The sequence below is a fragment of the Salmo salar genome, chromosome ssa03, assembly GCF_905237065.1.
Source record: "Salmo salar chromosome ssa03, Ssal_v3.1, whole genome shotgun sequence".
NCBI classification, from domain to species: Eukaryota; Metazoa; Chordata; class Actinopteri; order Salmoniformes; family Salmonidae; genus Salmo; species Salmo salar.
Window position 1 is genome coordinate 13,869,853 of NC_059444.1, and position 26,787 is coordinate 13,896,639.

Below are 26,787 nucleotides of genomic sequence, written 5' to 3' on the forward strand. Positions count from 1 at the left end.
TTGACTGTTGACGAATGAAAAGCCTATTCCGTTTAGTTGATTGTTGGTTTCACCAATAGGGGTTTTGTAGTAATAAGTCGTCCGACGAAGGTAGGCGTGTTAAGTGAACTGAACAGGACAGCTCTACGGAAAGACTCGCGGAGACCGAGGAACACAAGCCCGCTTCTGTTGACACCCTTGGGGGGGACATCTCAACATCAAGCAGACGGCATTGAGGTTGCATGCAGTTCTCTTTAATGAGAGTATATTATAGTATGAAACATAATTTGGACCTGAGTGTGTTTCCTACTGCACAACCAGGGTTTTAACAGACACTCGTTCGCTCTGTAATTGCCCATTCCATTACCTTTTTATGTAGTATTTTCTAAACCTGGAATGACCTGTTCTTACTGGATTGTTTGATGGGGCTTCTAAGAATCATGATACCGCCCAAGTTTCAGCTTCTGGCGCTGTTGGCATTCGCAGTGGCCATGTTCTTCTTGGAGAACCAAATCCAGAAGCTGGAGGAGTCTCGGGGAAAGCTAGGTAAGACTGCGGTCAAGATGTCCTTATTCATCATGCCGCAGGTAAATGTGTCCGTGAGATGCAGTCATTGCTTGGTTGAATCATTGCTAAACATCTTGTCAGCTTGGTTGCCAATTTGGGGTTGACTTGTGACGACATCATTCGCGCTCCCCTTGGGAAGTGACAAACTGGCATTTTGCGGACAACGTGCAACCCAGGAACATCAACTACATGTTCAGTCAGGTTTAGTAAACGATTTGACAAACCTATTATACAGTGAGGTTGCCCTCTTTTACCATATGGTTGACCAGATCACGTGTGAACAGCAAGTAGAACCTGTGGCACCATTGTCCCTCCAGTGGGTTAATGATTGATAGTGTAGTGATTGAGGGGGAACAACTAGGCTTGAACCATCAACCCAGCAGTTTTAGGGCTGGTGCAGTACAGCTTTTGGCCAGTGAGGAGGTCCAGACCTCTTGGTAAAGCAGAGGTCATTACACTTTCCAATAAAGAGCAACCCGTGCATAACGCCTTGTAGAGCTGCATGGTTATCCCACCGCTGCCACCAGGATTGGACCAGAGACCATGTGGTTACGGCAGAAGGGCTCTACCTCCTATTTCATTAAGCTTCAGATACCTCTTTACAGAACATGCAAGGAGACAACAATAGCTGTGTTGAGACTTAAGATTTGAATGATGGCCATTCCAAGGTGATTTCATGTAAACATGCACTACTTGGGGATTAGAAAAGTTCACTATTTCAGCCCATTCAATGTGTATTCTATGTATGCATTATTATTTTCAACAACCATGTACATTTGCATGGTGGAATGGATCGTTCCGAGAAATGTCCTTGCTGTAGTGTGCTGTGCCACAGAAACCTTTATTCATGGAAAACATGAGTTCCAAAAGAATGTGTTCTAAACAACCGGCTAATTTCAACAAACTGTGATCAGAATTAATTATCATGGTGGTTCCATAACAAATATTGGGAGGATATCTGAATGTTCTGGGTAGACATCAAATATCAACTTCTGAAACAACACAGGGAATATCTAAATGCTTTTGGAGTGAAAAAACAAGATGCTGAAACAACACAGGGAATATCTAAATGCTTTTGGAGTGAAAACACAAGATGCTGAAACAACACAGGGAATATCTAAATGCTTTTGGAGTGAAAACACAAGATGCTGAAACAACACAGGGAATATCTAAATGCTTTTGGAGTGAAAACACAAGATGCTGAAACAACACAGGGAATATCTAAATGCTTTGAGTGAAAAAACAAGATGCTGAAACAACACAGGGAATATCTAAATGCTTTTGGAGTGAAAACACAAGATGCTGAAACAACACAGGGAATATCTAAATGCTTTTGGAGTGAAAAAACAAGATGCTGAAACAACACAGGGAATATCTAAAGGCTTTTGGAGTGAAAACACAAGATGCTGAAACAAGACCTAAAGGGAGCGGTCTTTTCCATTGCAGCCTACTCAAAGAATTTGATTGACTTGACAATGCGTCTGATTGATGCCTGGAGAGGGCAAACATCTCTGTAAACTGGACCCGTCAATCATATCCTGCATAGTCAAATAGCCTAGGTTTGAGGCAGGGCAACATGATGGACACCACTTGCTGTCCAACCAGGTGCTGATGCATTTCCCCGTCTACATTGAGAAAGCAAGCTGTATATTTTATTAGCAATTTTTTGGGGGGTGGGCACACTCCAATATTGCCCATTTCCAACTTATTTTCTTATCTGCTTGTTACTTGAGATGCTGAATCACTTTTCCTACTATAAGTCTCCAGCACAGAAGCCACTGTGATTTGCTTCCAGGCTAATTGTGAGTGGTTTGGTAGTCTCTGCATGGATTGAAATCACCCCATGACTTTAACGAGCCATGTGTCCTGTAGCTAGCATCATCTGTGTTATCTGTTGACATACAGTGCATTTGGAAAGTATTCAGACCCCTTGACTTTTTTTCCACAATTTGTTACGATACAGCCTTATTCAAAAATTGATTAAATTGTTGTTTTTTTATCCTTGTCAATCTACACACAATACTCCATAATGACAAAGCAAAACAGATTTTTTGAATTTTACACATTTCAAAAAAAATGTCATATCATATTTTATATATGTAGTCAGACCCTTCACTCAGTACTTTGTTGAAACACCTTTGGCAGCAATTACAGCCTCGAGTCTCCTTGGGTATAACGCTAGATGCTTGGCACACCTGTATTTGGGGAGTTTCTCCCATTCTTCTCTGCAGATCCTCTCAAGCTCTGTCAGGTTGGATGGGGAGCGTCGCTGCACAGCTATTTTCAGGTCTCTCCAGTCATGTTTGATCGGGTTCAAGTCCAGATTCTGGCTGGGCCACTCAAGGACATTCAGAGACTTCTCTCGAAGCTTTGTGCTTAGGGTCATTGTCCTGTTGAAAGGTGAACCTTCGCCCTAGTCTGAGGTCCTGAGTGCTATGGAGCAGGTTTTCATCACGGATCTCTCTGTACTTTGCTCCGTTCATCTTACCCTCGATCCTGACTAGTCTCCCTGGCCCTGCCTCTGAAAAACCCCAGAGCATGATGCTGCCACCACCATGCTTCACCGTAGGGATGGTGCCAGGTTTCCTCCAGATGTGATGCTTGGTATTCAGGCCAAAGAGTTCAATCCTGGTTTCATCAGACCAGAGAATCTTGTTTGTCATGGTCTGAGAGTCCTTTAGGGGCCTTTTGGCAAACTCCAAGTGGGCTGTCATGTGCCTTTTACTGAGGAGTGGCTTCTGTCTGGCCACTCTACCATAAAGGCCTGATTGGTGGAGTGCTGCAGAGATGGTTGTCCTTCTGGAAGGTTCTCACATCTCCACAGAGGAATTCTGGGGCTCTGTCAGTGACCATCGCGTTCTTGGTCACCTCCAAGGCCCTTCTCCCCCGATTGCTCAGTTTGGCCGGGCGGCCAGCTCTTGAAAGAGTCTAGGTGGTTCCAAACTTATTCCATTTTAAGAATGATGGAGGCCACTGTGTTCTTGGGGACCTTTAATGCTGCATACATGTTTTGGTACCCTTCCCCAAATCTGTTCCTCGACACAATCCTGGCTCTGAGCTTTAGGGACAATTCCTTCGACCTCATGGCTTGGTTTTTACTCTGACATGCACTGCCAACTGTGGGATCTTATGTGGACAGGTGTGTGAGTCTCATAGCAAAGGGTCTGAATACTTATAAATAAGGTATCTTTAAAAAAAAATGATTTATACATTTCCAAAAATTTCTAAACCTGTTTTTGCTTTGTCACTATGGGGTATTGTGTGTGAGTATATTGTTGAGGACCATTTTGTATTTAATCAATTTTAAAATAAGGCTGCAACGTAACATGTGGAAAAAGGGAAGGGTTCTCAATACTTTCCGAATGCACTGTATTTCCTGTAGCGTCCTCTTATGCCAGCTAGGTACATTTTGTAGAAACGTCAAGTTTAACATTAGCACGTGGAGGTGGGGCTGACGTTGTGCTTTATTCATTGGCTGTAACTCTAGATGGGAGTATATGCTATACTTGCTAAGCGCAGTGTAAATTGAAGTGTTGTTTATAAACCAGTCACCTCATGGCCCATGTAACTAACTATGTATCTACATTTAACCACCACACCAGTCTCCACAACATTTACATTTTAGTCATTTAGCAGACACTCTTATCCAGAGTGACTTACAGGAGCAATTAGGGTTAAGTGCCTTGCTCAAGGGCACATCAGATTTTTCACCTAGTTGACTAGGGATTCCACCCAGCAACCTTTTGAGTTACTGGCCCAACACGCTTAACCGCCAGGCTATCTGCCGCTCCATGAGGAGCAATGAGCTAAGTAAGTTCCCACTCGCCACTATGTCACAGCAAGCGCAATGATTGTGGTTGGTTTGCCAGAGCTTGGTTGAATTGTTTTCTCGCGTTGTACCTGAGTGAAACATCCTAAGTGAGGTTTTGTCTTTTATTTCTTACACTGCTTTAATAATTCATGAAAGAGAGGCCTTTTAATGCAAAGGAGAAAGGGTACTGTACATGCATTGTGAATGTGTTTGGAGAGAGTGACACTGATGTAGGAATACCTTCTGCTCAACATTTATTCATTGCCTGCGCTGCGACTTCTTAAAGAGTCGGACCCGAATTATCTTCCATTTCCATACTGGGCACCAACCTCATTTTTGCTGAGTGCCCTGGACAGGAATTTGCTCATGAAAAGACCTTGCCATCCACAGACCGACATCAAGTACTTTGAAAAGAGTTATACTATTTGATGTGATTGACAGTAGCCTTGAGCATGGCTTTGAAAAGTCCATCTCAGTGCAGTGCTAGGAGGACCAGTATATCATCGCTGATGTGGTCAAGTTCCTAGTTCGCATCTTGGACGTTTGAATGCTTTCAATTATAATAATGAATCTGAACATTATAAAAAGTAGAAATCCTGATACACTAATCAAAATCAAAAACCTTCTTTGTCACATGCGCCGAATACAACAAGTGTAGACTTCACCGTGAAATGCTTACTTACAAGCCCTTAACCAACAGTGCAGTTCAAGAAGAGTTAAGATAATATTTACCAAGTAGACTAAAATAAAAAGTAATAATAAAAAAAGTAACACAATAACAATAATGCGGTTATATACAGGGGTCACCGGTACTGAGTCAGTGTGCGGGGGTACTGATTAGTTGAGGTAAATTGTACATGTAGGTGGGGGTGACGTGATTATGCATAGATAATAAACAGCGAGTAGCAGCAGTGTACAAAAGGGAGGGGGGGTCAATGTAAATTGTCCAGTGGCGATTTTATTAATTGTTCAGCAGTCTTATGGCTTGGGGGTAGAAGCTGTTAAGGAGCCTTTTGGTCCTAGACTTGGCCCTCCGGTACCGCTTGCCATGCGGTAGCAGAGAAAACAATCTATAACTTGGGTGACTGGAGTCTCTGACAATTTTATGGGCTTTCCTCTGACCGCCTATTATATAGGTCCTGGATGGCAGGAAGCTTGGCCTCAGTGATGTACTGTGCCGTTCGCACTTCCCTCTGTAGCGCCTTACAGTCAGATGCCGAGCAGTTGCCATACCAGGCGGTGATGCAACCGGTCAGGATGCTCTTGATGGTGCAGCTGTAGAACCTTTTGAGGATTTGGGGACCCATGTCAAATCTTTTCAGTCTCCTGAGGGGGAAAGATTTTGTCATGCCCTCTTTATGACTGTCTTGGTATGTTTCGACTAGAGGTCGACCGATTTAATTGGAATGGCCGATTTTTCAAGTTTTCATAACAATCGGTAATCGGCATTTTTGGATGCCGATTATGGCCGATTATATTGCATTCCACGAGGGGACTGCGTGGCAGGCTGACCACCTGATACGCGAGTGCAGCAAGGAGCCAAGGTAAATTGCTAGCTAGCAATAAACTTATCTTGTAAAAAACAATCTTAACATAATCACTAGTTAATTACACATGGTTGATGATATTACTAGTTTAACTAGCTTGTCCTGTGTTGCATATAATCAATGCAGTGCTTGAAATTGTGTCACTTCTCTTGCGTTCTGTGCAAGCAGAGTCAGGGTATATGCAGCAGTTTGGGCCGCCTGGCTCGTTGCGAACTGTGTGAAGACCATTTCTTCCTAACAAGGCCGTAATTAATTTGCCAGAATTTTACATAATTATGACATAACATTGAAGGTTGTGCAATGTAACAGAAATATTTAGACTTAGGGATGCCACCCGTTAGATAAAATAGGGAACGGTTCCGTATTTCACTGAAAGATTAAACGTTTTGTTTTCGAAATGATAGTTTCCGGATTTGACCATATTAATGACCTAAGGCTCGTATTTCTGTGTGTTTATTATAATTAAGTTTATGATTTGATAGAGCAGTCTGACTGAGCGGTGGTATGCAGCAGCAGGCTCGTAAGCATTCATTCAAACCGCACTTTCCTCCGTTTGCCAGCAGCTTTTCGCAATGCTTGAAGCACAGCACTGTTTATGACTTCAAGCCTATCAACTCCTGAGTTTAGGCTGGCAATACTATAGTGCCTATAATAACATCCAATAGTCAAAGGTATATGAAATACAAATGGTATAGAGAGAAATAGTCCTATAATAACTACAACCTAAAACCTCTTAACTGGGAATATTGAAGACTCATGTTAAAAGTAACCACCAGCTTTCATATGTTCTCATGTTCTGAGCAAGGAACTTAAACAATAGCTTTTTTACATGGCACATATTGCACTTTTACTTTCTTCTCCAACACTTTGTTTTTGCATTATTTAAACCAAATTGAACATGTTTCATTATTTATTTGAGGCTAAATTGATTTTATTGATGTATTATATTAAGTTAAAATAAAAGTGTTCATTCAGTATTGTTGTAATTGTCATTATTACAAATAAATAAATACACACAAAAAAAAATAATAGGCCGATTAATCGGTATCGGCTTTTTTTGGGCCTCCAATAATCGGTATCAGCGTTGAAAAATCATAATCGGTCGACCTCTAGTTCACACCTCAGCCACCTCCTCACTTTCAACTCCTACACTCTCTTTCTTTCGCTCTTTCTCTTTTTTACCATTATCCGGAGCACTCAGATTGCCTTTGAACTCCTTTTGACACCATGGAGCTGTTTTTAGCCTCCCCAGGGATATAAAATGGATTCATACACTGACAGTCTGCTGGTATTCACTAAATAGGGGTTACTGTACATCTCTATGTGTCTCAGCACTCTGAAACATGCCATTTGAGTGCCTAATGGATTGGATCCCACTGTGGAAACACAGGTGTCAGGAATGGATTTGGTGTGGGCAGAGTACTAATGGCCCTAAGCGCGAGCAGTTAGGGCCCTGATTGGTGTATTTATGGGCATTGGCTTGCACTTTAAAGAATAATGTTTTCCCGTTAAGTTCTGTGCTACATTTCCGTGGACAGTTGCGGATGACTGACAGGCTAATCACGGTGCTATGAACTGTTTCGCACCCCGGAGTGTAATTGAGACCGCTCTCCTCGCGCCGCAGTGTTCCCTTGTCGGGTTTCCAAGGGGTTTGACGAACGATGCGGTCGGTGTGGTTAAGCATGCGTGAAAGCAGGTGGGTGACTTATCGCTTTTCTAACACTGATCAACATCCCTCTGAGAGACCCAGCTGTAACAGAGCTTCTGTAGATGCATTGTAAGAATACCAAGCGTCATTATAACTGATAATCATGTTACTTTTCATCAGAGTCCTTCCTTAGCTAATCAATAACCATAAACAGCCTCTTTATTTGGAGCCTGGGATGCTACTGTAGTGCAAGATGCTAATCCCTGTGGCCAAACAGGCCTTTCCCCAATTTCCAACTTGCATCCAAAAGCTATCTTCCGCTTCAAAGCTACGGGGGGAGGGGTGGGGGGTGGTGAGATTTAATTTTCATCTCAACACAGAAATATTTAAACCCCTGGCTGCTCACATCCTAAGCCTTAACAAAAGGAGGGGAGAGAAACATGCCTGCAGCATTTTAAAACCAATTTCATCAGAGAATAGAGGGATAAGGCCGCCTGGCTGAACTGTTCCGCTCCTCCTGTCTTGCATATAACTTCCATCTTGTATAGAGCAGCTGAGTACAGCCTCACAGTGGAGGTGTCAGAATAACCAGAAAAGGTGACTTTTATCAATATATTCGTCTCTATTTACTTTGATTCCAAAATGCTAATTTGCATCAAAGTAGACATCTTTCAAAACTACAAATCCCTGCAAGCTCCTGCACGTCATCGCTAGCTGACACTTTTGCTAACAGGCATTGTGTCCATTTAAAACTTACACAAGACAGTTCACAGAATTGTCATTCTAAAGAAATGTAGCCAATTTATTCAGTACTACATTTAGCTAACATTAGATAGTTAATCCAGAGATTCTTACTTTTGCCTTGATTCGGCAGTCTCGTCCAGATCATCATGGCATTTGTAGTTCTTTATGGTAGCCACATTAGCAGATGATTAGCGTTTCATTTTTGGGGGGTAAATACAGACGAATATATTGATAAAAGTCACCTTGTCAAAACGTCATGCCTACATGAAGCCTACATGAAACACAGCCCTTATTTTAAGTGTTTCTAAAATCCCCTGTGGGAAAAAATGTACAGTGGGAAAAAGATTGGAACCATTTCCTGTTTGATCGCTAGGTTTTATGGGTATTATGACTCATACTATGGTACTCTATCCTGGCTTGGCTTTCATCTGCTGTGGTACAGTGCATCTTGTACGATCAGCTCTGGGGGAGAACTGCTGCTGTGGCCCGCTCTCCTTGTCAGACTTTCTCTTCAGCATTGCAAGGCACTGTGAGTGCTGGCAGTGTCGCACACAGTGTGCCGAGACTCTGGGGAGTGGGGACAGCCTCTCACCACAGAAGTGGTGTGTCACAGAAAGGCCAGTTGGAACACTCGAGATGTTCTTGTTCGTGAATGATCTCAATCGATTCATTAGCTGCTGCCATAGTTCATGTAGCCTGGTTAAACCAGACTGAACGCTGCGCTCTCCATTGTTCAGTCTCGTTTAACCAGGCTATAGTTCTTGAGGAGTAGTATTGAGAACCGCTTGTAACCATAGAGGAACATTTTTGGTGTCCGTTTCCTTCTTCCTACTTGGTTGCTATGACAGCCGATGATGGATCTGATCTCACATCAACGACACAGGAGTTCTCTGTTGGGCTTCCTCTGTGGAGCTTTGGGTCCTATTAACCTATTAGCCACTCCTCATCTGTCCTATAAATAGCTGCCCTCAGCATTGCTCGAACATTTGTGGAGTTTTCCCTGGACTCCTGTCTATGCATTATTAACACTTATGGAGGAGAGAATCACATTTCTGTGTTGTACAATAACTAGCCTACACCTGCATTGTTATGTAAGCTGTTTATTTCTGTGATGTTATTTTTTTACATTTGGACAGTAATACAGTTTCTCACATGAACAGTTTGCCGTACCATTTCTTAAGTGGTGGTGGACATGGAGAAATGGCTGCTGTCTCTCATCCTGTGATTCTGGATAGATGGTGTTATTGACAGAACCTGATATTTTCCCCCTATTTCAAGCAGTAGGCTAATTGCCCTGCTTAGTCAATGACAAGTTCTGCCAAGAGATCCAGACAAATCAATTGTCCACCCCACAGAGCAGCCCTTGCCAAGGCATAGAATGATTAGCCTGTAAAAAAGCCTGCCATCTGTGTAAATTATCATCTCAAATAACTGCCCGTTTTTGATGGGCGGAACTGAAGCGGTCTTTTTTTTCGATATCGTATAAGCTCACCTTGTCAGATAAAATGAGCTTTGATTGCGGAGAAAAATTGCGGGGTTAAGTTAACTATGATTATTACCTTATGTTAGCATTAAGGTACCAGTGTCTGTGCTAAGCTTGCAGTGATACAGTAGCCTGGTACCATACTTAATGTAATCCTACTATTGACACTAGACATACTACCTACACCAGCACTTCTCAACCTTTTCTGTACCAGGGACTGGCAGTCTTTCCCCTATATTCATGCACACTGAAAAAATATATAAACGCATCATGTAAAGTGTTGGTCCCAGGTTTCATGAGCTGAAATAAAAGATCCCAGAAATGTTCCATATTCACAAAAAGCTTATGTCTCAGATTTTGTGCGCAAATGTGTTTACATCCCAGTTAGTGAGCATTTCTCTTTTGCCAAGATAATCCATCCACCTAACAGGTGTAGCATATCAAGAAGCTGATTAAACAGCATGATCATTACACCGGTGCACCAATAAAAAGCCACTCTAAAATGTGCAGTTTTGTCACACAACACAATGCCACAGATGTCTCAAGTTTTGAGGGAGTGTGCAATTGGCACGCTGACTGCAGGAATGTCCACCACAGCTGTTGCCAGAGAATTGAATGTTCAGTTCTCCAGCATAAGCCGCCTCCAATGTTATTTTAGAGAATTTGGCCGTACGTCCGACCGGCCTCACAACTACGGACAATGTGTAACCACGTCAGCCCAGGACCTCCACATCCGGCTTCTTCACCTGCGGGATCATCTGAGACCCGCCAGCCGGACAGCTGATGAAACTGTGGGTTTGCACAATTGAAGAATCTCTGCACGAACTATCAGAAACCGTCTCAGGGAACCTCATCTGAATCCTGGTTTCAACTGTACCGGTCAGATGGCAGACGGTGTTTATGGCGTCGTGTGGGCGAGCGGGTTGCTAATTTCAACGTTGTGAACAGAGTGCCCCATGGTGGCGGTGGGGTTATGGAATGGGCAGGCATAAGCTAAGGACAACAAACGCGTTTGCTTTTTATCAATGACAATTTGAATGCAAAGCGATACCGTAATGAGATCCTGAGGCCCATTGTCAGGCCATTCATCCGCCGCCATCACCTCATGTTTCAGCATGATAATGTCCCAAGAATCTGTACACAATTCCTGGAAGCTGAAAATGTCCCAGTTCTTTCATGGCCTGCATGCTCACTAGACCCATTGACCATGTTTGGGATGCTCTGGATTGACGTGTATGACAGCATGTTTCAGTTCCCGTCAATATCCAGCAACTTCACACAGCTGTTGAAGAGGAGTGAGACAACATTCTACAGGCCACAATCAACAGCCTGATCAACTTTATGCGAAGATGTGTCTCGCTGCATGAGGCAAATGGTGGTCATGCCAGATACTGAATGGTTTTCTGATCCATGCCCCTACTTTTTGTTTATTAAGGTTTCTGTGACCAATAGACGCATATCTGAATTCCCAGTCATGTGAAATCCATAGATTAGGGCCTAATGAATTTATTTAAATTGACTGATTTCCTTATATGAACTGTAACTCTTTTTAAAATTGTTGCATGTTGTGTTTTATATTTTTGTTCAGTGTAGCATAAACTAACCCTAATAATTTTTGGGATGGTAAAAACTAAAAACCAGATGTAAAGTATGCAGAAATTATAATAGAACAATATATTTGTTTTATTAAGATCATCTTTGAGAACTAACAATCACCACTAGACGGGAGAATCTACAGTTCCAAAAATGCCATGGCATGGGGACCCCATTGATTTCTGTTATGTTTGAGTCACTCAGATGGCATAAGCTGTGGTCGCCAACCTTTTCTGAGTCAAGATCACTTTCACAGTCAAAAAGCAAGCAGAGATTTACCACTCAGATTAAAAAAATAGATACAAAAAAACAGACTTAAAATAATGTAAGCCTATGCAACATGAATAAACTTAGTTGTCACAGCATATTGGCTTTGTGTTTGGCCTGCTAATATTGTTCTGCTAACACCATATTATATTTCATAACTCAAGCTTTGATAACAGAATATATCAGTTGGTGTATCACTTGCGATGCACAGCTTTTTTATATTACTGGAATGATGGTACCTGCAGCTGATGGTCAGTCTCAGTGGCGGGAGAGAGGGTCTGCCTCTCACTGTCCCTGTTCTCTCCTTTCCTCCGGTGAGACTGACCAGCGAGGGGACACCTTCCTCCTCCTGATGGCAACTCGAATTGCACCACATTACTTCTGCCTCATACACAAATTCATGTTGTTCCTTTGACTAGAGAAAGTGAAATATTCCTTGATATTAAAAACACAAGCCTATCAATACACTTGGCTACTAATTACTTGCAGCTGCGGTGCAAGAAGAGGTAGTGAGAAGCGAGTGTTATACTTTGAAAGTGTTGGGGGGAAAAAAGTGTTGACAGTGCTGAATAAAAACAAATAACTCACTCATAAAAACAGCAGCTCTATGCTTTTTTCTTTGACAGTTTCTCTCTGGTCATGGTTTTAAAAGTTATGAGATCTCATGCGGGCTAGTATCAAACTGTGGGTTCTTGGAAGCTATAGGCATGGTGATTGGAGCCATCCGATTGGCCAGTGCAGTAGGCGCACTTGATTTAACTACAGCTCTCCTGGTCCGCCGGGTAGGTGGAGTTTGTCCCTTCAGACAAATGAAATGGTTAAAAATAGGAACACTGCCTTTCCGGCGCGCAGGGCTTCTGAATCAAGTGCACCTTCTGCCAAAAGCACAAAGTCAAATAAAAATAAAGGAGCCTTTATCGTTTGCTTTTCTACAGACATTTTGGTGATCGACTAGGAGTGCCCAGAAGATCGACCAGTCGATCGCTCGACCGGTTGGTGACCACTGGCATAAGCCATGGCAAAATGTGTAGAATTGCAGGAAATTTGCTTTAAAAACCCCAACATTTTGTCTCTTCAGCCAAGAGGGCTTCTAATACCGTGCCATTGGTCAGGTCCACTACCACGGGGTGTGACCAATGGCACTCTATTGTGATACTCGTATTGATGCTGTAATAAGGTAGTCAGTCCCAATCAAGAACCTCCCTAAAAACTGACTGCAGATGGCAAGTTTTGTCTGCTGACAAGATTTTTGGTCTGGTTTCACTGACCATAGAGGCTTGTGTATTCTCCCATGAGGAAAATAGGCTACTTAACAAGATACCTTGTCTTTTAGAAATGGCCTGCTTCCACATACAGATTTATATTGATTGGCATGTGGAAATAGAGCATGTGAGTGCTTAGTTACTCAGTTTCCACTGCACCTCTGTTGATGCCAGCGAAATATCTCCACTTGCTTGGGCTAAGCTGTACTAGCCATCCGAGTGCCGTTTCTCATTTTCTGCCTTGTGTCCTCACCCGGCTCGGTCCAGCCGTCTCTCTCCCAGCTGTCTACACCTTAGCCGCCAGGCTAGACGTGAATGAGAGCTTTCATGGACCATCAATGCAGCCGTTGTCTCCAAGCCAGGAAAATCCCCCCAGCTACGGTAATCTGTCCTAAAAAGAGCACTTAAGGAATTAAGTTGTAACTCATGGTGCCTCCGTCATTTATTTGCAAACACAGCAGATTGTGATGAGGTGTCTGTGTCATACACTTGTTTGAAACAGTAGTTCTGTACAGTCGTTGATGAAGCATTTAGTTGAACAGGCTCCTTTTGAATTCCCAGTTGCTGCAGCTGTGAAAGGTTAGCCCAAGGGTCCCTTGTACAATATGCTTGAAATTACTAATCACACACTCCTATTACCACCTGGCTGTGTATGCACTCTGGTAAACAAATATTGCAGGTGCCACAGGCCGCATCGAAGCTTACTGTATATAAATAAAAAATACCACTTCATATTTATTTTTTTCCAGCAGCAACCTAGATCTCCTCCCTGTCGTACTCCATTGATTTTGCAATCCAGTGCTACTGAAGCAGAACCATACAAGGCTTCTAGCTCTCAGGCTCTCTATTACCCCTCAGCCTAGGCTTGTGCTGGAGGGGCTAACCCGCTCAGGGATGAAGAGCTGCAGAGTATGATGGATGTATGAGCTGCCTGGAGAAAGGATCATCTCTCCCCTGTTTTTATTATCCCATAAGATCGTATGAGACACCATGACACACAACAAACTGTCATATTCTCGGATTTCCCGCCGAAGACGAATGATGATTGGAAATGGGCAATTCTAATCTAGCGTGAAATTGTTTTAGTAAATATTGCTATCTCGGCTGGCGTTTTAAAATATGTATTCAGAACAATAGGCATTGGCTTAGTTGTTGTAGTGTTTAAGACTGTGTTGCTAGTTCCACCATAGGTCATAATTAGCTGGAAATGGCGAGGGGGAACCAACGGAAATGGTGACTGAATGGAAGCACACTGTGTGGCCAGAGTGATTCATCAATACAGAGCGGGTCTTTGTCCACTAATTAAATGACCTCAGACTCGACCATTAGCTTAAGTGTGTGTGTGTGTGTGTGTGTGTGTGTGTGTGTGTGTGTGTGTGTGTGTGTGTGTGTGTGTGGCGCCCTCTGCTCGGACACAGTGGGGTTTTAACTAAGCTTGTTCAACACAATGGACTACAATAAACTGTACCTCCCTGTTCATTGTTGGCACTGAACACAATGCCCTGAACTAGTGGCTTGGGGCCTGTTTAAGTTCAGCTCATTATGTTTTAGGGCTAGGGAGTGCTGATCCTGATTCAGTTGTTACAGACCGTGACTACTGTGTCCAATGTTAGGACACGCTGTGGGAATACGCTAAGGTCTAGGCCTAGACATCTGGGCTCAACATAAGGCTGCGTTCAGACAAGCATCCCAATTTTTAGTTGAACATTTTCAGAGCTGATCTGATTGGTGAAAAAAATCTGAATTTGGCTGCCTGTCTGAACGCAGCCTTAGCATCTGAGTGGGAGTGCTGATCTAGGAACAGGTCTCCAACTGTCTATATAATCTAATTCATTATGATCTAAAAGGTGAAACCGATCCTAGATCAACACTGATATGAAAATGATAACTGCTCTTTTATGGCTTTGTGCTTTAGGTGACGTGTGGATAGATGTCTCTCCTAGCTATACATTCTGGGTGTTACTTATGACCATATTTATCTATGTTCATCATGACGACAGACGACCATAGACTGCCACCTGTCACAGCCCAGTATCGTGGCTAGCACCAGTTGCTAGCACGGTTGGTTAGCGCTAGCTTTGATTAGTGGGACATTAGCAGCTGCCTGGGAGGGTGTAAAAATGGAAGGGGGGGGCTGTGTATGTGGGGATGGCAAAGGGGGGTTGGGAGTGCAGTGTGATCACAGATGACATCTTATTCTCTGTACAAGCTGCCAGCATGGCTAGGCATGGCCTGGCCTGGCTTGGCTTGGCGTTCCCATGAGTATTATATGCTGGAGTGTTGATCTGTTCCAGCACAGATCTGAGCCAATGTTAGTGTTAGGCGCCGACAGAGATGGCCGCCTCGCTTCGCGTTCCTAGGAAACTATGTACTATTTAGTTTTTTTTATGTGTTATTTCTTCCATTGTTACCCCAGGTAATCTTAGGTTTTATTACATACAGTTGGGAGGAACTATTGGATATAAGAGCAACGTCAACTCACCAACATTACGACCAGGAATACGACTTTCCCGAAGCGGATCCTCTGTTTGGTCCACCACCCAGGACAATGGATCAGATCCCAGCCGGCGACCCAAAACAACGGCGCCGCAGAAGGGGCAGACGGAGCGGTCTTCTGGTCAGGCTCCGGAGACGGGCACATCGCGCACCGCTCCCGAGCATACTACTCGCCAATGTCCAGTCTCTTGACAACAAGGTAGATGAAATCCGAGCAAGGGTAGCATTCCAGAGAGACATAACAGACTAACGTTCTTTGCTTCACGGAAACATGGCTCACTCGAGACATGCTATCTGAGTCAGTACAGCCACCTGGTTTCTTCACTCATCGCGCCGACAGAAACAAGCATCTTTCTGGTAAGAAGAAGGGCGGGGGTGTATGCCTTATAATTAACGAGACAGGGTGTGATCATAACAACATACAGGAACTCAAGTCCTTTCGTTCACCTGACTTAGAATTCCTTACAATCAAATGTCGACCGCATTATCTACCAAGAGAATTCTCTTCGATTATAATCACAGCCGCATATATTCCCCCCCAAGCAGACATCGATGGCCCTGAACGAACTTCATTTGACACTCTGTAAACTGGAAACCACATCCTGAGGCTGCATTCATTGTAGCTGGGGATTTTAACAAGGCTAATCTGAAAACAAGGCTCCCTAAATTCTATCAGCATATCGATTGCGCTACCTGGGCTGGTTAAACCCTGGATCATTGTTATTCTAACTTCCGCGACGCATATAAGGCCCTCCCCCGCCCTCCTTTCGGAAAAGCTGACCACGACATTTAAAACATTTAAAAGTGTTAACCCTCGCAAGGCTGCAGGCCCAGACGGCATCCCCGGCCGCGTCCTCAGAGCATGCACAGACCAGCTGGCTGGCGTGTTTACAGACATATTCAATCAATCCTTATCCCAGTCTGCTGTTCCCACATGCTTCAAGAGGGCCACCATTGTTCTTGTTCCCAAGAAAGCTAAGGTAACTGAGCTAAATGACTACCGCCCCGTAGCACTCACTTCCATCATCATGAAGTGGTTTGAGAGACTAGTCAAGGACCATATCACCTCCACCCTACCTGACACCCTAGACCCACTCCAATTTGCTTACCGCCCCAATTGGTCCACAGATGACGCAATCGCAACCACACTGCACACTGCCCTAACCCATCTGGACAAGAGGAATACCTATGTGAGAATGCTGTTCATCGACTACAGCTCAGCATTTAACACCATAGTACCCTCCAAACTTGTCATCAAGCTTGAGACCTTGGGTCTTGACCCCGCCCTGTGCAACTGGGTCCTGGACTTCCTGACGGGCCGCCCCCAGGTGGTGAGGGTAGTTAACAACATCTCCACCCCGCTGATCCTCAACACTGGGTCCCCACAAGGGTGCGTTCTCAGCCCTCTCCTGTACTCCCTGTTCACCCACGACTGTGTGGCCATGCACGCCTCCAACTCAATCATCAAGTTTGCAGACGACACAACAGTAGTGGGCTTGATTACCAACAACGACTAGACAGCCTACAGGGAGGAGGTGAGGGTCCTCGGAGTGTGGTGCCAGGAAAATAACCTCACACTCAATGTCAACAAAACAAAGGAGATGATCGTGGACTTCAGGAAACAGCAGAGGGAGCAACCCCCTATCCACATCGACTGGACAGTAGTGGAGAAGGTGGAAAGTTCCTCGGCGTACACATCACGGACAAACTGAAATGGTCCACCCACACAGACAGCGTGGTGAAGAAGGCGCAGCAGCGCCTCTTCAACCTCAAGAGGCTGACGAAATTTGGCTTGTCACCAAAAGCACTCAAACTTTTACAGATGCACAATCAAGAGCATCCTGTCGGGCTGTATCACCACCTGGTACGGCAACTGCTCCGCCCACAACCGTAAGACTCTCCAGAGGGTAGTGAGGTCTGCACAACACATCACTGGGTGCAAACTACCTGCCCTCCAGGACACCTACACCACCCGATGTCACAGGAAGGCCTTAAAGATCATCAAGGACAACAACCACCCGAGCCACTGCCTGTTCACCCCGCTATCATCCAGAAGGCGAGGTCAGTACAGGTGCATCAAAGCAGGGACCGAGAGAAGCTGTTTTTCAGTCTCAAGGCCATCAGACTGTTAAACAGCCACCACTAAACATTGAGTGGCTGCTGCTAACATACTGACTCAACTCCAGCCACTTTAATAATGGAAAAATTGATGAAAAATGTATCACTAGCCACTTTAAACAATGCCACTTTTATATGTTTAAATACCCTACATTACTCATCTCATATACTGTACTCGATACCATCTACTGCATCTTGCCTATGCCATTCTATACCATCACTCATTCATATATTTGTATGTACATATTCGTCATTCCTTTACACTTGTGTGTGTATAAGGTAGTTGTTGTGAAATTGTTAGGTTAGATTACTCGTTGGTTATTACTGCATTGTCGGAACTAGAAGCACAAGCATTTCGCTACACTCGCATTAACATCTGCTAACCATGTGTATGTGACAAAAAATGTGATTTGATGTCACCACTAGTCAATCTGAGACTGATTTAGACCTGGGATAGGAAAGCCAAACGGAAATGGCTCAGGCCTACAGCGTTGTCTGTTTATTCACAGTTAGTCACATACATTTCTATCTGATACAGCTACTGTAAGGCCAGCAGGTAGCCTAGTGTTTAAGAGCATTGGGCCAGTAACCTAAAGGTCGCTGGTTCGAATCCCCAAGCCGTTCAGGTGAAAAATCTGTCAATGTGACCTTCAGCAAGGCACTTAACCCAAATTGCTGCTGTAAGTCGCTCTGGTTAAGAGCGTCTGCTAAATGACTGGAATCTAAATGATATATATAGAGAGGACAGGCCTCGTGCTCAGACACATCTGTTAAGTTACACTGAGGTGAGATTTAACAGGGATAGACTCCAGGCTGTGGTGTGACACAAAGGACTCCACCTCCAAAAACCACAAGAAAGTGGAGTCTGACACCCACCATCTCTGATTGCTCTGAAATCTTTTCTGTAGTTAGAAACATAAGATTAGCATTCCTGAAATGCTATTTTGATGAGGTTGGGGACCACTTTTGGCTCATGAGCTCTACTTTTAAAACTACTGGCTAAAATGTATACAAAAGTACCGGAGAATCTCTTTAACAATGATTAAGACATGAGGGATCTAAATAAATGGTCAAACCCCACACCAAGCGCACCCCAAAGGCCAGTACACAGTATCAGTTCTCTATGTTTGATAGGTATATTGAAGCTTTGGAGTATTATTCATACAATGTAATGTATTCTCAGTGAATTTGGTGATTGTTTATTTTTTTCTGTTCTTTATATTATGTTCAGGAGGCTGGTAAAAGGATAATTTGCCTAAATTACAAGTGCACCCCATTTTATAGATCTAAAGTGGCCTATTTACAGTATATACCCAAGATATGTTTTTTTTTTGCCACTGTGGTATTGGCAAAGTTGAGCCTGAGACAATGGAAGCTGTAAGGCCCCTGTTAGCACACTGTTGCTAACAGAATATAGGTCCTCATGTGGGTGAACTATCCCTTTAACTCTTCTTCCTCTGTGCAGAGCGGGCCATCGCGAGGCACGAGGTGCGTGAGATCGAGCAGCGGCACACACAGGACGGCCTACGGGAGCGGGAGGCCCCCTCGGCGGCCGACAGCGAGGACGTGGTGGTTATCTACAACCGCGTGCCGAAGACGGCCAGCACCTCCTTCACCAACATCGCCTACGACCTGTGTGGCAAGAACCACTACCACGTGCTGCACATCAACACCACCAAGAACAACCCGGTCATGTCCATGCAGGACCAGGTGAGAGGGGTAGGCCAGAGGCAAATCTCAACGGTCAATGGCACTCGTAGCTGATTAGAGAAAATACTGCACACAGTGGAGGCTGGTGGGTGGAGAAATTGTAGGACAGGCTCATTGAAATGGCAGGAATGGAATGAATATAAAGATGTCAAACAATGGGTTTCTTCCATTCCAGCCATTAAAATGAGCCAGTCCTCTGTTTTAATGTCACACCAGCCGTCACTGATCGCACACTGTGGCAATGTTTGACCTCTGTGGAAGAGGGAGAGAGACAGGGAGAGATAGCGAGTGGGAGGGTGATATTGAAGAAGGGATTGCATTGGCACATATCATGTATTAATTGTCTTGTCTACCTGCTCAGGTGCGGTTTGTGAAAAACGTGACAGAGTGGAGGGAGATGAAGCCGGCGTTCTACCACGGTCATGTTTCTTTCCTGGACTTTACAAAGTGAGTGGCTTCCTCCACTGCAGAACATATCTTACCAGAGAGACTTTTGCTGCTGTCTCCCCCTTGTGGTCTTATAGAATACTACATTAATACAACATTTACATTTTAGTCATTTAGCAGACGCTCTTATCCAGTGCGACTTACAGTAGTGAATGCATACATTTCATTTCATACATTTTTTTTCTGTGCTGGCCCCCGTGGGAATCGAACCCACAACCCTGGCGTTGCAAACACCATGCTCTACCAACTGAGCTACAGGGAAGGCAACATCAGAGTGCAACATTCAGAACAGAGAGAATGCAACTCTCTATACAAGGAATATGTCTTTAAATCATGTGAAAAGAGGTGGTGTCATGGCAGGTTGAAGCTTTACATCTGCAACACTGCCCTCTTGAACAGGGCCCAGATTCACATCTTGATATAATGTCATTAAAGGATCTCTAGGTTAAATAAAATGTACTGTATTCTTATCTCTCTCTTTTGATCCAGGTCCTATTGAACAGGCCCCAGATTAACATCTTGTGTATTCATAGATCTTAGATTTAATGACACATGATTTTTGTGATATGCGTAACGGGCGGGTGGCGCATCGTAACGGGCGGGTGGCGCATCGTAACGGGCGGGTGGCGCATCGTAACGGGCGGGTGGCGCATCGTAACGGGCGGGTGGCGCATCGTAACGGGCGGGTGGCGTTTCATTATACCGTCTATTCTTACGCTAGCTCTCTGTTTTGACCCAGGTTTGGAGTAAAGAAGAAGCCTATCTACATCAATGTGATCCGTGACCCCATCGAGCGCCTGGTGTCCTACTACTACTTCCTGCGTTTTGGAGACGACTACCGGCCCGGCCTGCGGCGCCGGAAACAGGGGGATAAGAAGGTCAGTCTGCAATCCTCCTGATTATTTTGTACCAACTAGTGTATTAGTGATTAACACTGTAAAATATTGTTAAAATTATTGTAAATAAGATGGCCGTTGCTGCCTACACTAAAGCTACAATCTGTGAGAAAAAAAATCCCAGCAAACTATTATTATATATACAATGTATTTGAACAGTAGAACACGCTTCCATAGGTAATTCTGTCTTTGATTGTCATTGTGTTTCAGACCTTTGATGAGTGTGTGTCGGCGGGAGGCTCAGACTGCGCCCCGGAAAAGCTGTGGCTGCAGATCCCCTTCTTCTGTGGTCACTACTCTGAGTGCTGGTATGTACCCCTCTTTACGTTTCATCCACACCAAGCATTCTTAATCTATAACCCCATTACACACTTCTTAATGGGCTTATATATGAACAGTAGAACACCAAACATGAACCCCTTTCAAATATAACTTACCTCCATTAGACATGCTATATTGCATGTCTTTCTTTTCTAGAGGCCTTTATTCTGAAAGAGCTGCAAAATCTGGACCCCTACAAATCAGCCGGGCTAGACAATCTGGACCCTTTCTTTCTAAAATTATCTGCCGAAATTGTTGCAACCCCTATTACTAGCCTGTTCAACCTCTCTTTCGTGTCGTCTGAGATTCCCAAAGATTGGAAAGCAGCTGGGGTGATCCCTCTTCAAAGGGGGGGACACTCTTGACCCAAACTGCTACAGACCTATATCTATCCTACCCTGCCTCTCTAAAGTCTTCGAAAGCCAAGTCAACAAACAGATTACCGACCATTTCGAATCCCACCGCACCTTCTCCGCTATGCAATCTGGTTTCAGAGCTGGTCATGGGTGCACCTCAGGCACGCTCAAGGTCCTAAACGTTATCTTAACCGCCATCAATAAGAAACAATACTGTGCAGCCGTATTCATCGACCTGGCCAAGGCTTTCAACTCTGTCAATCACCACATCCTCATCAGCAGACTCCACAGCCTTGGTTTCTCAAATGATTGCCTCGCCTGGTTCACCAACTACTTCTCTGATAGAGTTCAGTGTGTCAAATCGGATGGCCTGTTGTCCGGGCCTCTGGCAGTCTCTATGGGGGTGCCACAGGGTTCAATTCTTGGGCCGACTCTTTTCTCTGTATACATCAATGATGTCACTCTTGCTGCTGATGAGTCTCTGATCCACCTCTACGCAGACGACACCATTCTGTATACTTTTGGCCCTTCTTTGGACACTGTGTTAACTACCCTCCAGACGAGCTTCAATGCCATACAACTCTCCTTCCGTGGCCTCCAACTGCTCTTAAATACAAGTAAAACTAAATGCATGCTCTTCAACCGATCGCTGCCCGCACCTGCCCGCCCGACTAGCATCACTACTCTGGACGGTTCTGACTTAGAATATGTGGACAACTACAAATACCTAGGTGTCTGGTTAGACTGTAAACTCTCCTTCCAGACTCACATCAAACATCTCCAATCCAAAGTTAAATCTAGAATTGGCTTCCGATTTCGCAACAAAGCATCTTTCACTCATGCTGCCAAACATACCCTCGTAAAACTGACCATCCTACCGATCCTCGACTTCGGCGATGTCATTTACAAAATAGCCTCCAATACCCTACTCAACAAACTGGATGCAGTCTATCACAGTGCCATCCGTTTTGTCACCAAAGCCCCATATACTACCCACCACTGCAACCTGTACGCTCTCGTTGGCTGGCCCTCGCTTCATACTCGTCGCCAATCCCACTGGCTCCAGGTCATCTACAAGACCCTGCTAGGTAAAGTTCCCCCTTATCTCAGCTCGCTGGTCACCATAGCAGCACCCACCTGTAGCACGCGCTCCAGCAGGTATATCTCTCTGGTCACCCCCAAAGCCAATTCCTCCTTCGGCCGCCTCTCCTTCCAGTTCTCTGCTGCCAATGACTGGAACGAACTACAAAAATCTCTAAAACTGGAAACACTTATCTCCCTCACTAGCTTTAAGCACCAGCTGTCAGAGCAGCTCACAGATTAATGCACCTGTACATAGCCCATCTATAATTTAGCCCAAACAACTACCTCTTCCCCTACTGTATTTATTTATTTATTTATTTATTTATTTAGCTCCTTTGCACCCCATTATTTCTATTTCTACTTTGCACTTTCTTCCACTGCAAATCTACCATTCCAGTGTTTTACTTGCTATATTGTATTTACTTTGCCACCATGGCCTTTTTTGCCTTTACCTCCCTTATCTCACCTCATTTGCTCACTTTGTATATAGACTTATTTTTCTACTGTATTATTGACTGTATGTTTGTTTTACTCCATGTGTAACTGTGTTGTTGTATGTGTCATACTGCTTTGCTTTATCTTGGCCAGGTCGCAATTGTAAATGAGAACTTGTTCTCAACTTGCCTACCTGGTTAAATAAAGGTGAAATGATTTTTCTCTCTTGTGATATGTATCATCCTCCTCTCTCCATCTCATCCGTTGAGAATGCGAGACTAGCCTATTTTTGCTCGATCTAAACAACATCTGATGTACAGCTGATGAAAAAATGACTTTATAAATGCATTTAATTGATTACATGATTGAATGACATCTCTTGTAGGAACGTGGGCAGTCACTGGGCTCTGGAGCAGGCCAAGTATAACCTGGTCAATGAGTACCTGTTGGTGGGGGTGACAGAGGAGCTGGAGGACTTTGTTATGATGCTGGAGGCGGCGCTGCCACGCTTCTTCAGGGGCGCCACAGAGCTCTACAGAACAGGTACTGTACCAGAGACACCACCATGCCTCTTGATGACCTTTTACATCGACTTTATTCATTACTTTGTCAACCAAGCAGAAAATGATTTATTTGTTTTCTGTCTTTTTAAAGCTTTTTTTTTAATTATAGTGTCAGCATACTCAAATAGATTAATATGTATTTTGAGTCTTTGTAAATCGTATGTGGAATGATTACATACCTATTTCTGAACGTGCACTTAGCTGTAACTTTGCCACATGAAAGGTGATTTGCTGTGCAAACAAAACAACACTTTCACTTGTTATTCCCCTTAGAGCAATTCTCACCTTTTTAACAGCTCTAAAAATATGCAAGTGCCTCTACATTTATTACATATTTTTTATATACCATTTTTAACTAAAAACGAAAATCCAAGGGCCACCTGGATTGGTAGTGATGCCATATGCCCTTTCCCCCACAGGGAAGAAATCCCATCTGAGGAAGACGAGTGAGAAGAAGCCGCCCACCAAGGAGTCCATCGCCAAGCTGCAGCAGTCGGCCATCTGGAAGATGGAGAACGAGTTCTACGAGTTTGCCCTGGAGCAGTTCCAGTTTGTCCGGGCTCACGCTGTCCGGGAGAAGGACGGGGAACTCTACCTGCTGGCTCAGAACTTCTTCTACGAGAAGATCTACCCCAAAACGAACTAACTAATGCACATGGAAGATGGACCATTCATCTAGGCTTCATCCCGTAGTCACATACACTGGACAGAGGAGAAGAGGAAGACTAATATAATCAGTGGGTCTGTGGAACTGTCTGTGTTGGACGTTATTTGGACGTTAGTCAGCAGTTTCTGAATGTCACCCACTTAACTGACTCCTCCTCCTCGTCTCCATAGTAGCCGACAGAACTAGGAAGTGGCCTCTTCCTGGTGTGAGATAATGCCAATAGGTCATGTTCCCACCAGCATCCCAGGTCCAGGACTCCCTTTATACTTCCTGGTGAAAGGTCACAGGAGTTGTCGACAGACACGACAGGAGACGAGTCTACTTGGCAGCTGCCCATGTTCTCTTTTTTCTGATCACATGATTTATATTTTACGTCCAGGGGGAGGGGTTTTATTGGCCGTGTTCTGTTCTGTTTAGTTTTTGTGGTTTATTCTACTTTACTATCATCGTCTATGGGAACATTGTCGACCTAGTTTTATACGTTAAGAGGGTGTCATTTTTTTTATGTTGTAACCCTCCCACTAATAACTTAAAAGTTGACTACTATGTTACCTTGGAGTTTACCTATATGAACTGCAGACGTTTTTCCAAAATCTAAATCCTGTGACCTCCATAGACTTGAGTGGCAGACTGTGGTACTACTATTCAGTATTTTATACTATACTATACTTATTTAGTTGTTTTTCTGACTCTTTCACCCAGTTGGATTATTGCTAGGTGGAATGTGAAGTGTTTACACATGATTTCATTAAACTATGGAAGAAGACAGACACCGACCATTTAGCTGCTGTACATAATACTAATTTCAAACAGTTATTCTATATCAAGAGGACTTACTATTATTCACTTATTTCAGCTCTGGTATAACACATTTAGTTAATGAGCCATTTAGAGATTTTTCTCTCAGCTTTTGTTATTTTCTCTATATTGGCAAGATACCATTTAATTTTTGTGCTTTTACTGTCATAACCCAAAGATCTCCCAAAGCTGTTGTTTTGCTGCTTTAAACTCATGAACTTGCTGAATTTCTTGACACGATATTTGATGACTGAATTTAGATGTTATTTTGCTATTTCCCGTAGGATCATAACTTGCAATCCATTTTCATTAAATGTGTATGGTTATTATGTAAGACTATAACCTTACCCATGCGTGCACTGCTAACTGCTGACACTGCTAATGCCAATTTCGGTTCGTCTGTTGATGGCCTTAATACAGACACTGATCAGATCATCTCTGTGACTCAGCCTGCAACAGTGACTGCAGTGCTGGAGCACTAGAACAGCCTACAAAAGTGTTGTGAAGAAGTGACTTTCCCAACTAATCAAGCCCTAGCCCAGACATTGAGGCAGCAGAAGTACTAAAAGCAAAGGGATTTTGTTCACAGGGGACTATATAAAAGAGAGGTCGAGTCCCCGAGGTGAGTTGGGATGGTAGGCAGGCAGTAAAAACCAAACATTGAGATCCTGTCGGACACATTGCTTGTGTTCTCATGTCATTAAAAGAGGCACTTCACCATGTGACATCAGGAGTCATCTTTTTTTGTTTTACTACAGAACGCTGTTACTGTACGGTGCTAGAGGTAATGAATATGTGAGGTTCAAAAGTGGTGAAGCGTCCCTTTTTAAGGTCTGTTAAACAGAAAGTCTTGTAGTTTTTGTTACATGGCATATTGTGTATTCCTCCCTAGACACCCCAAAACATTGTTTCTCCCTCTGTCTGTTGCAGATTTATCTGCTGGAATGTCAACCTCAATGTTTTTGTTATTCTGTCGTTCTCATGTTTTTATTGTTATATCACACACACACACTTAAAAACTGAAATGCCCATAACTGCGTGCTTTTAATGTCATTCTTCATTAGTACATTGATCGATGGAAATGTTAAAGGCTGCTGTTCTTGCTGCATACTGTAGAGGGAGCTCATTAGCTATTGTGTCTTCACCATGCCTGGAGTGAAGACATCTACTGGAGACATTATCCAGTCCATGGTGATGTGGTGTGTGTGATGGAAACAGCAAATTAACACTTGGATACTGTAAGTTAAAAGAGATGAATCAGGCTAGGTGCTTCCCCTTACAAAAAAAACAGCTACTCAAAATAGCTTTAGCCTCAAATCTTTGTTCCATAGGTTGAGGTCATATGACTGCACCACTGCAACGCTTGTATTGTTAGTGTAGACCAGATCCAACCCTCCCTATAACATCACTGGCAACTGCCAATAGTGTTATGAGGTATGCATGCAATTGTGTATGTACAGTGCTGTGAAAAAGTATGTCTTTGATATATTTGGACATATGGATAGTTAATGTTAATTTCAAACTATTGACAAATGGAGGTAACCTAAATGAACATTTAACAGTGACAAATAACACTTTGCAATCATTTATGAAATTAAAATAAACAGAAATCCAATTTTCCTTGTGTGGAAAATGTTAGTCCACCCCTACCAGTATCATCCCATCAAATGGCAAAAAATTAGAATCCGGTGCACCAAAACAGGTGCAAATGATTAGAACCCCATCAGAGTAACTTGGAGGGGACATAAAGATCAGAAACATGGTCTGTTTTGGTCTTAACCATACAGGTGTGTGATAGACTTGCCTAATTAAATAAATAGGCCAAGATCAAAAGAGCTCTCTGAGGCCCTCCGAAGAAAGATTGTTGATGACTAGAGTCTGGGAGGAGTTACAAAGCCTGTTCCAAGCAATTTGAAGTCAATCATTCCACTGTCCGACAGATCATCTACAAATGGAGAAAATTCCAGACCACTGGCAGTCTAGCTAGGACAGGCCG

The 26,787-nt window shown here is 43.7% G+C and overlaps 1 protein-coding gene across 1 annotated transcript; it reads left to right on the forward strand.

Annotated features, from left to right (window-relative positions):
- The first annotated feature begins 76 nt into the window (after window positions 1-76).
- hs2st1a (heparan sulfate 2-O-sulfotransferase 1a) lies at window positions 77-25,825 on the forward strand. Its single transcript, XM_014189918.2, has 7 exons — window positions 77-525; window positions 18,981-19,225; window positions 19,587-19,672; window positions 20,412-20,550; window positions 20,779-20,876; window positions 23,149-23,306; window positions 23,746-25,825. The coding sequence occupies exons 1-7, from the start codon at window positions 402-404 to the stop codon at window positions 23,970-23,972; spliced, it is 1,077 nt and encodes a 358-aa protein (XP_014045393.1). The 5' UTR covers window positions 77-401; the 3' UTR covers window positions 23,973-25,825.
- Window positions 25,826-26,787: the final 962 nt, after the last annotated feature.

What these genes read in the sequence shown, in the direction of transcription:
- hs2st1a (XM_014189918.2), top strand. Translation starts at nt 402, where the DNA reads ATGGGGCTTCTAAGAATCATGATACCGCCCAAGTTTCAGCTTCTGGCG. An exon ending in TCATGTCCATGCAGGACCAG is followed by an intron (nt 19,226 to 19,586) that starts GTGAGAGGGGTA and finishes CTACCTGCTCAG; the next exon opens with GTGCGGTTTGTGAAAAACGT. An exon ending in TCTTTCCTGGACTTTACAAA is followed by an intron (nt 19,673 to 20,411) that starts GTGAGTGGCTTC and finishes GTTTTGACCCAG; the next exon opens with GTTTGGAGTAAAGAAGAAGC.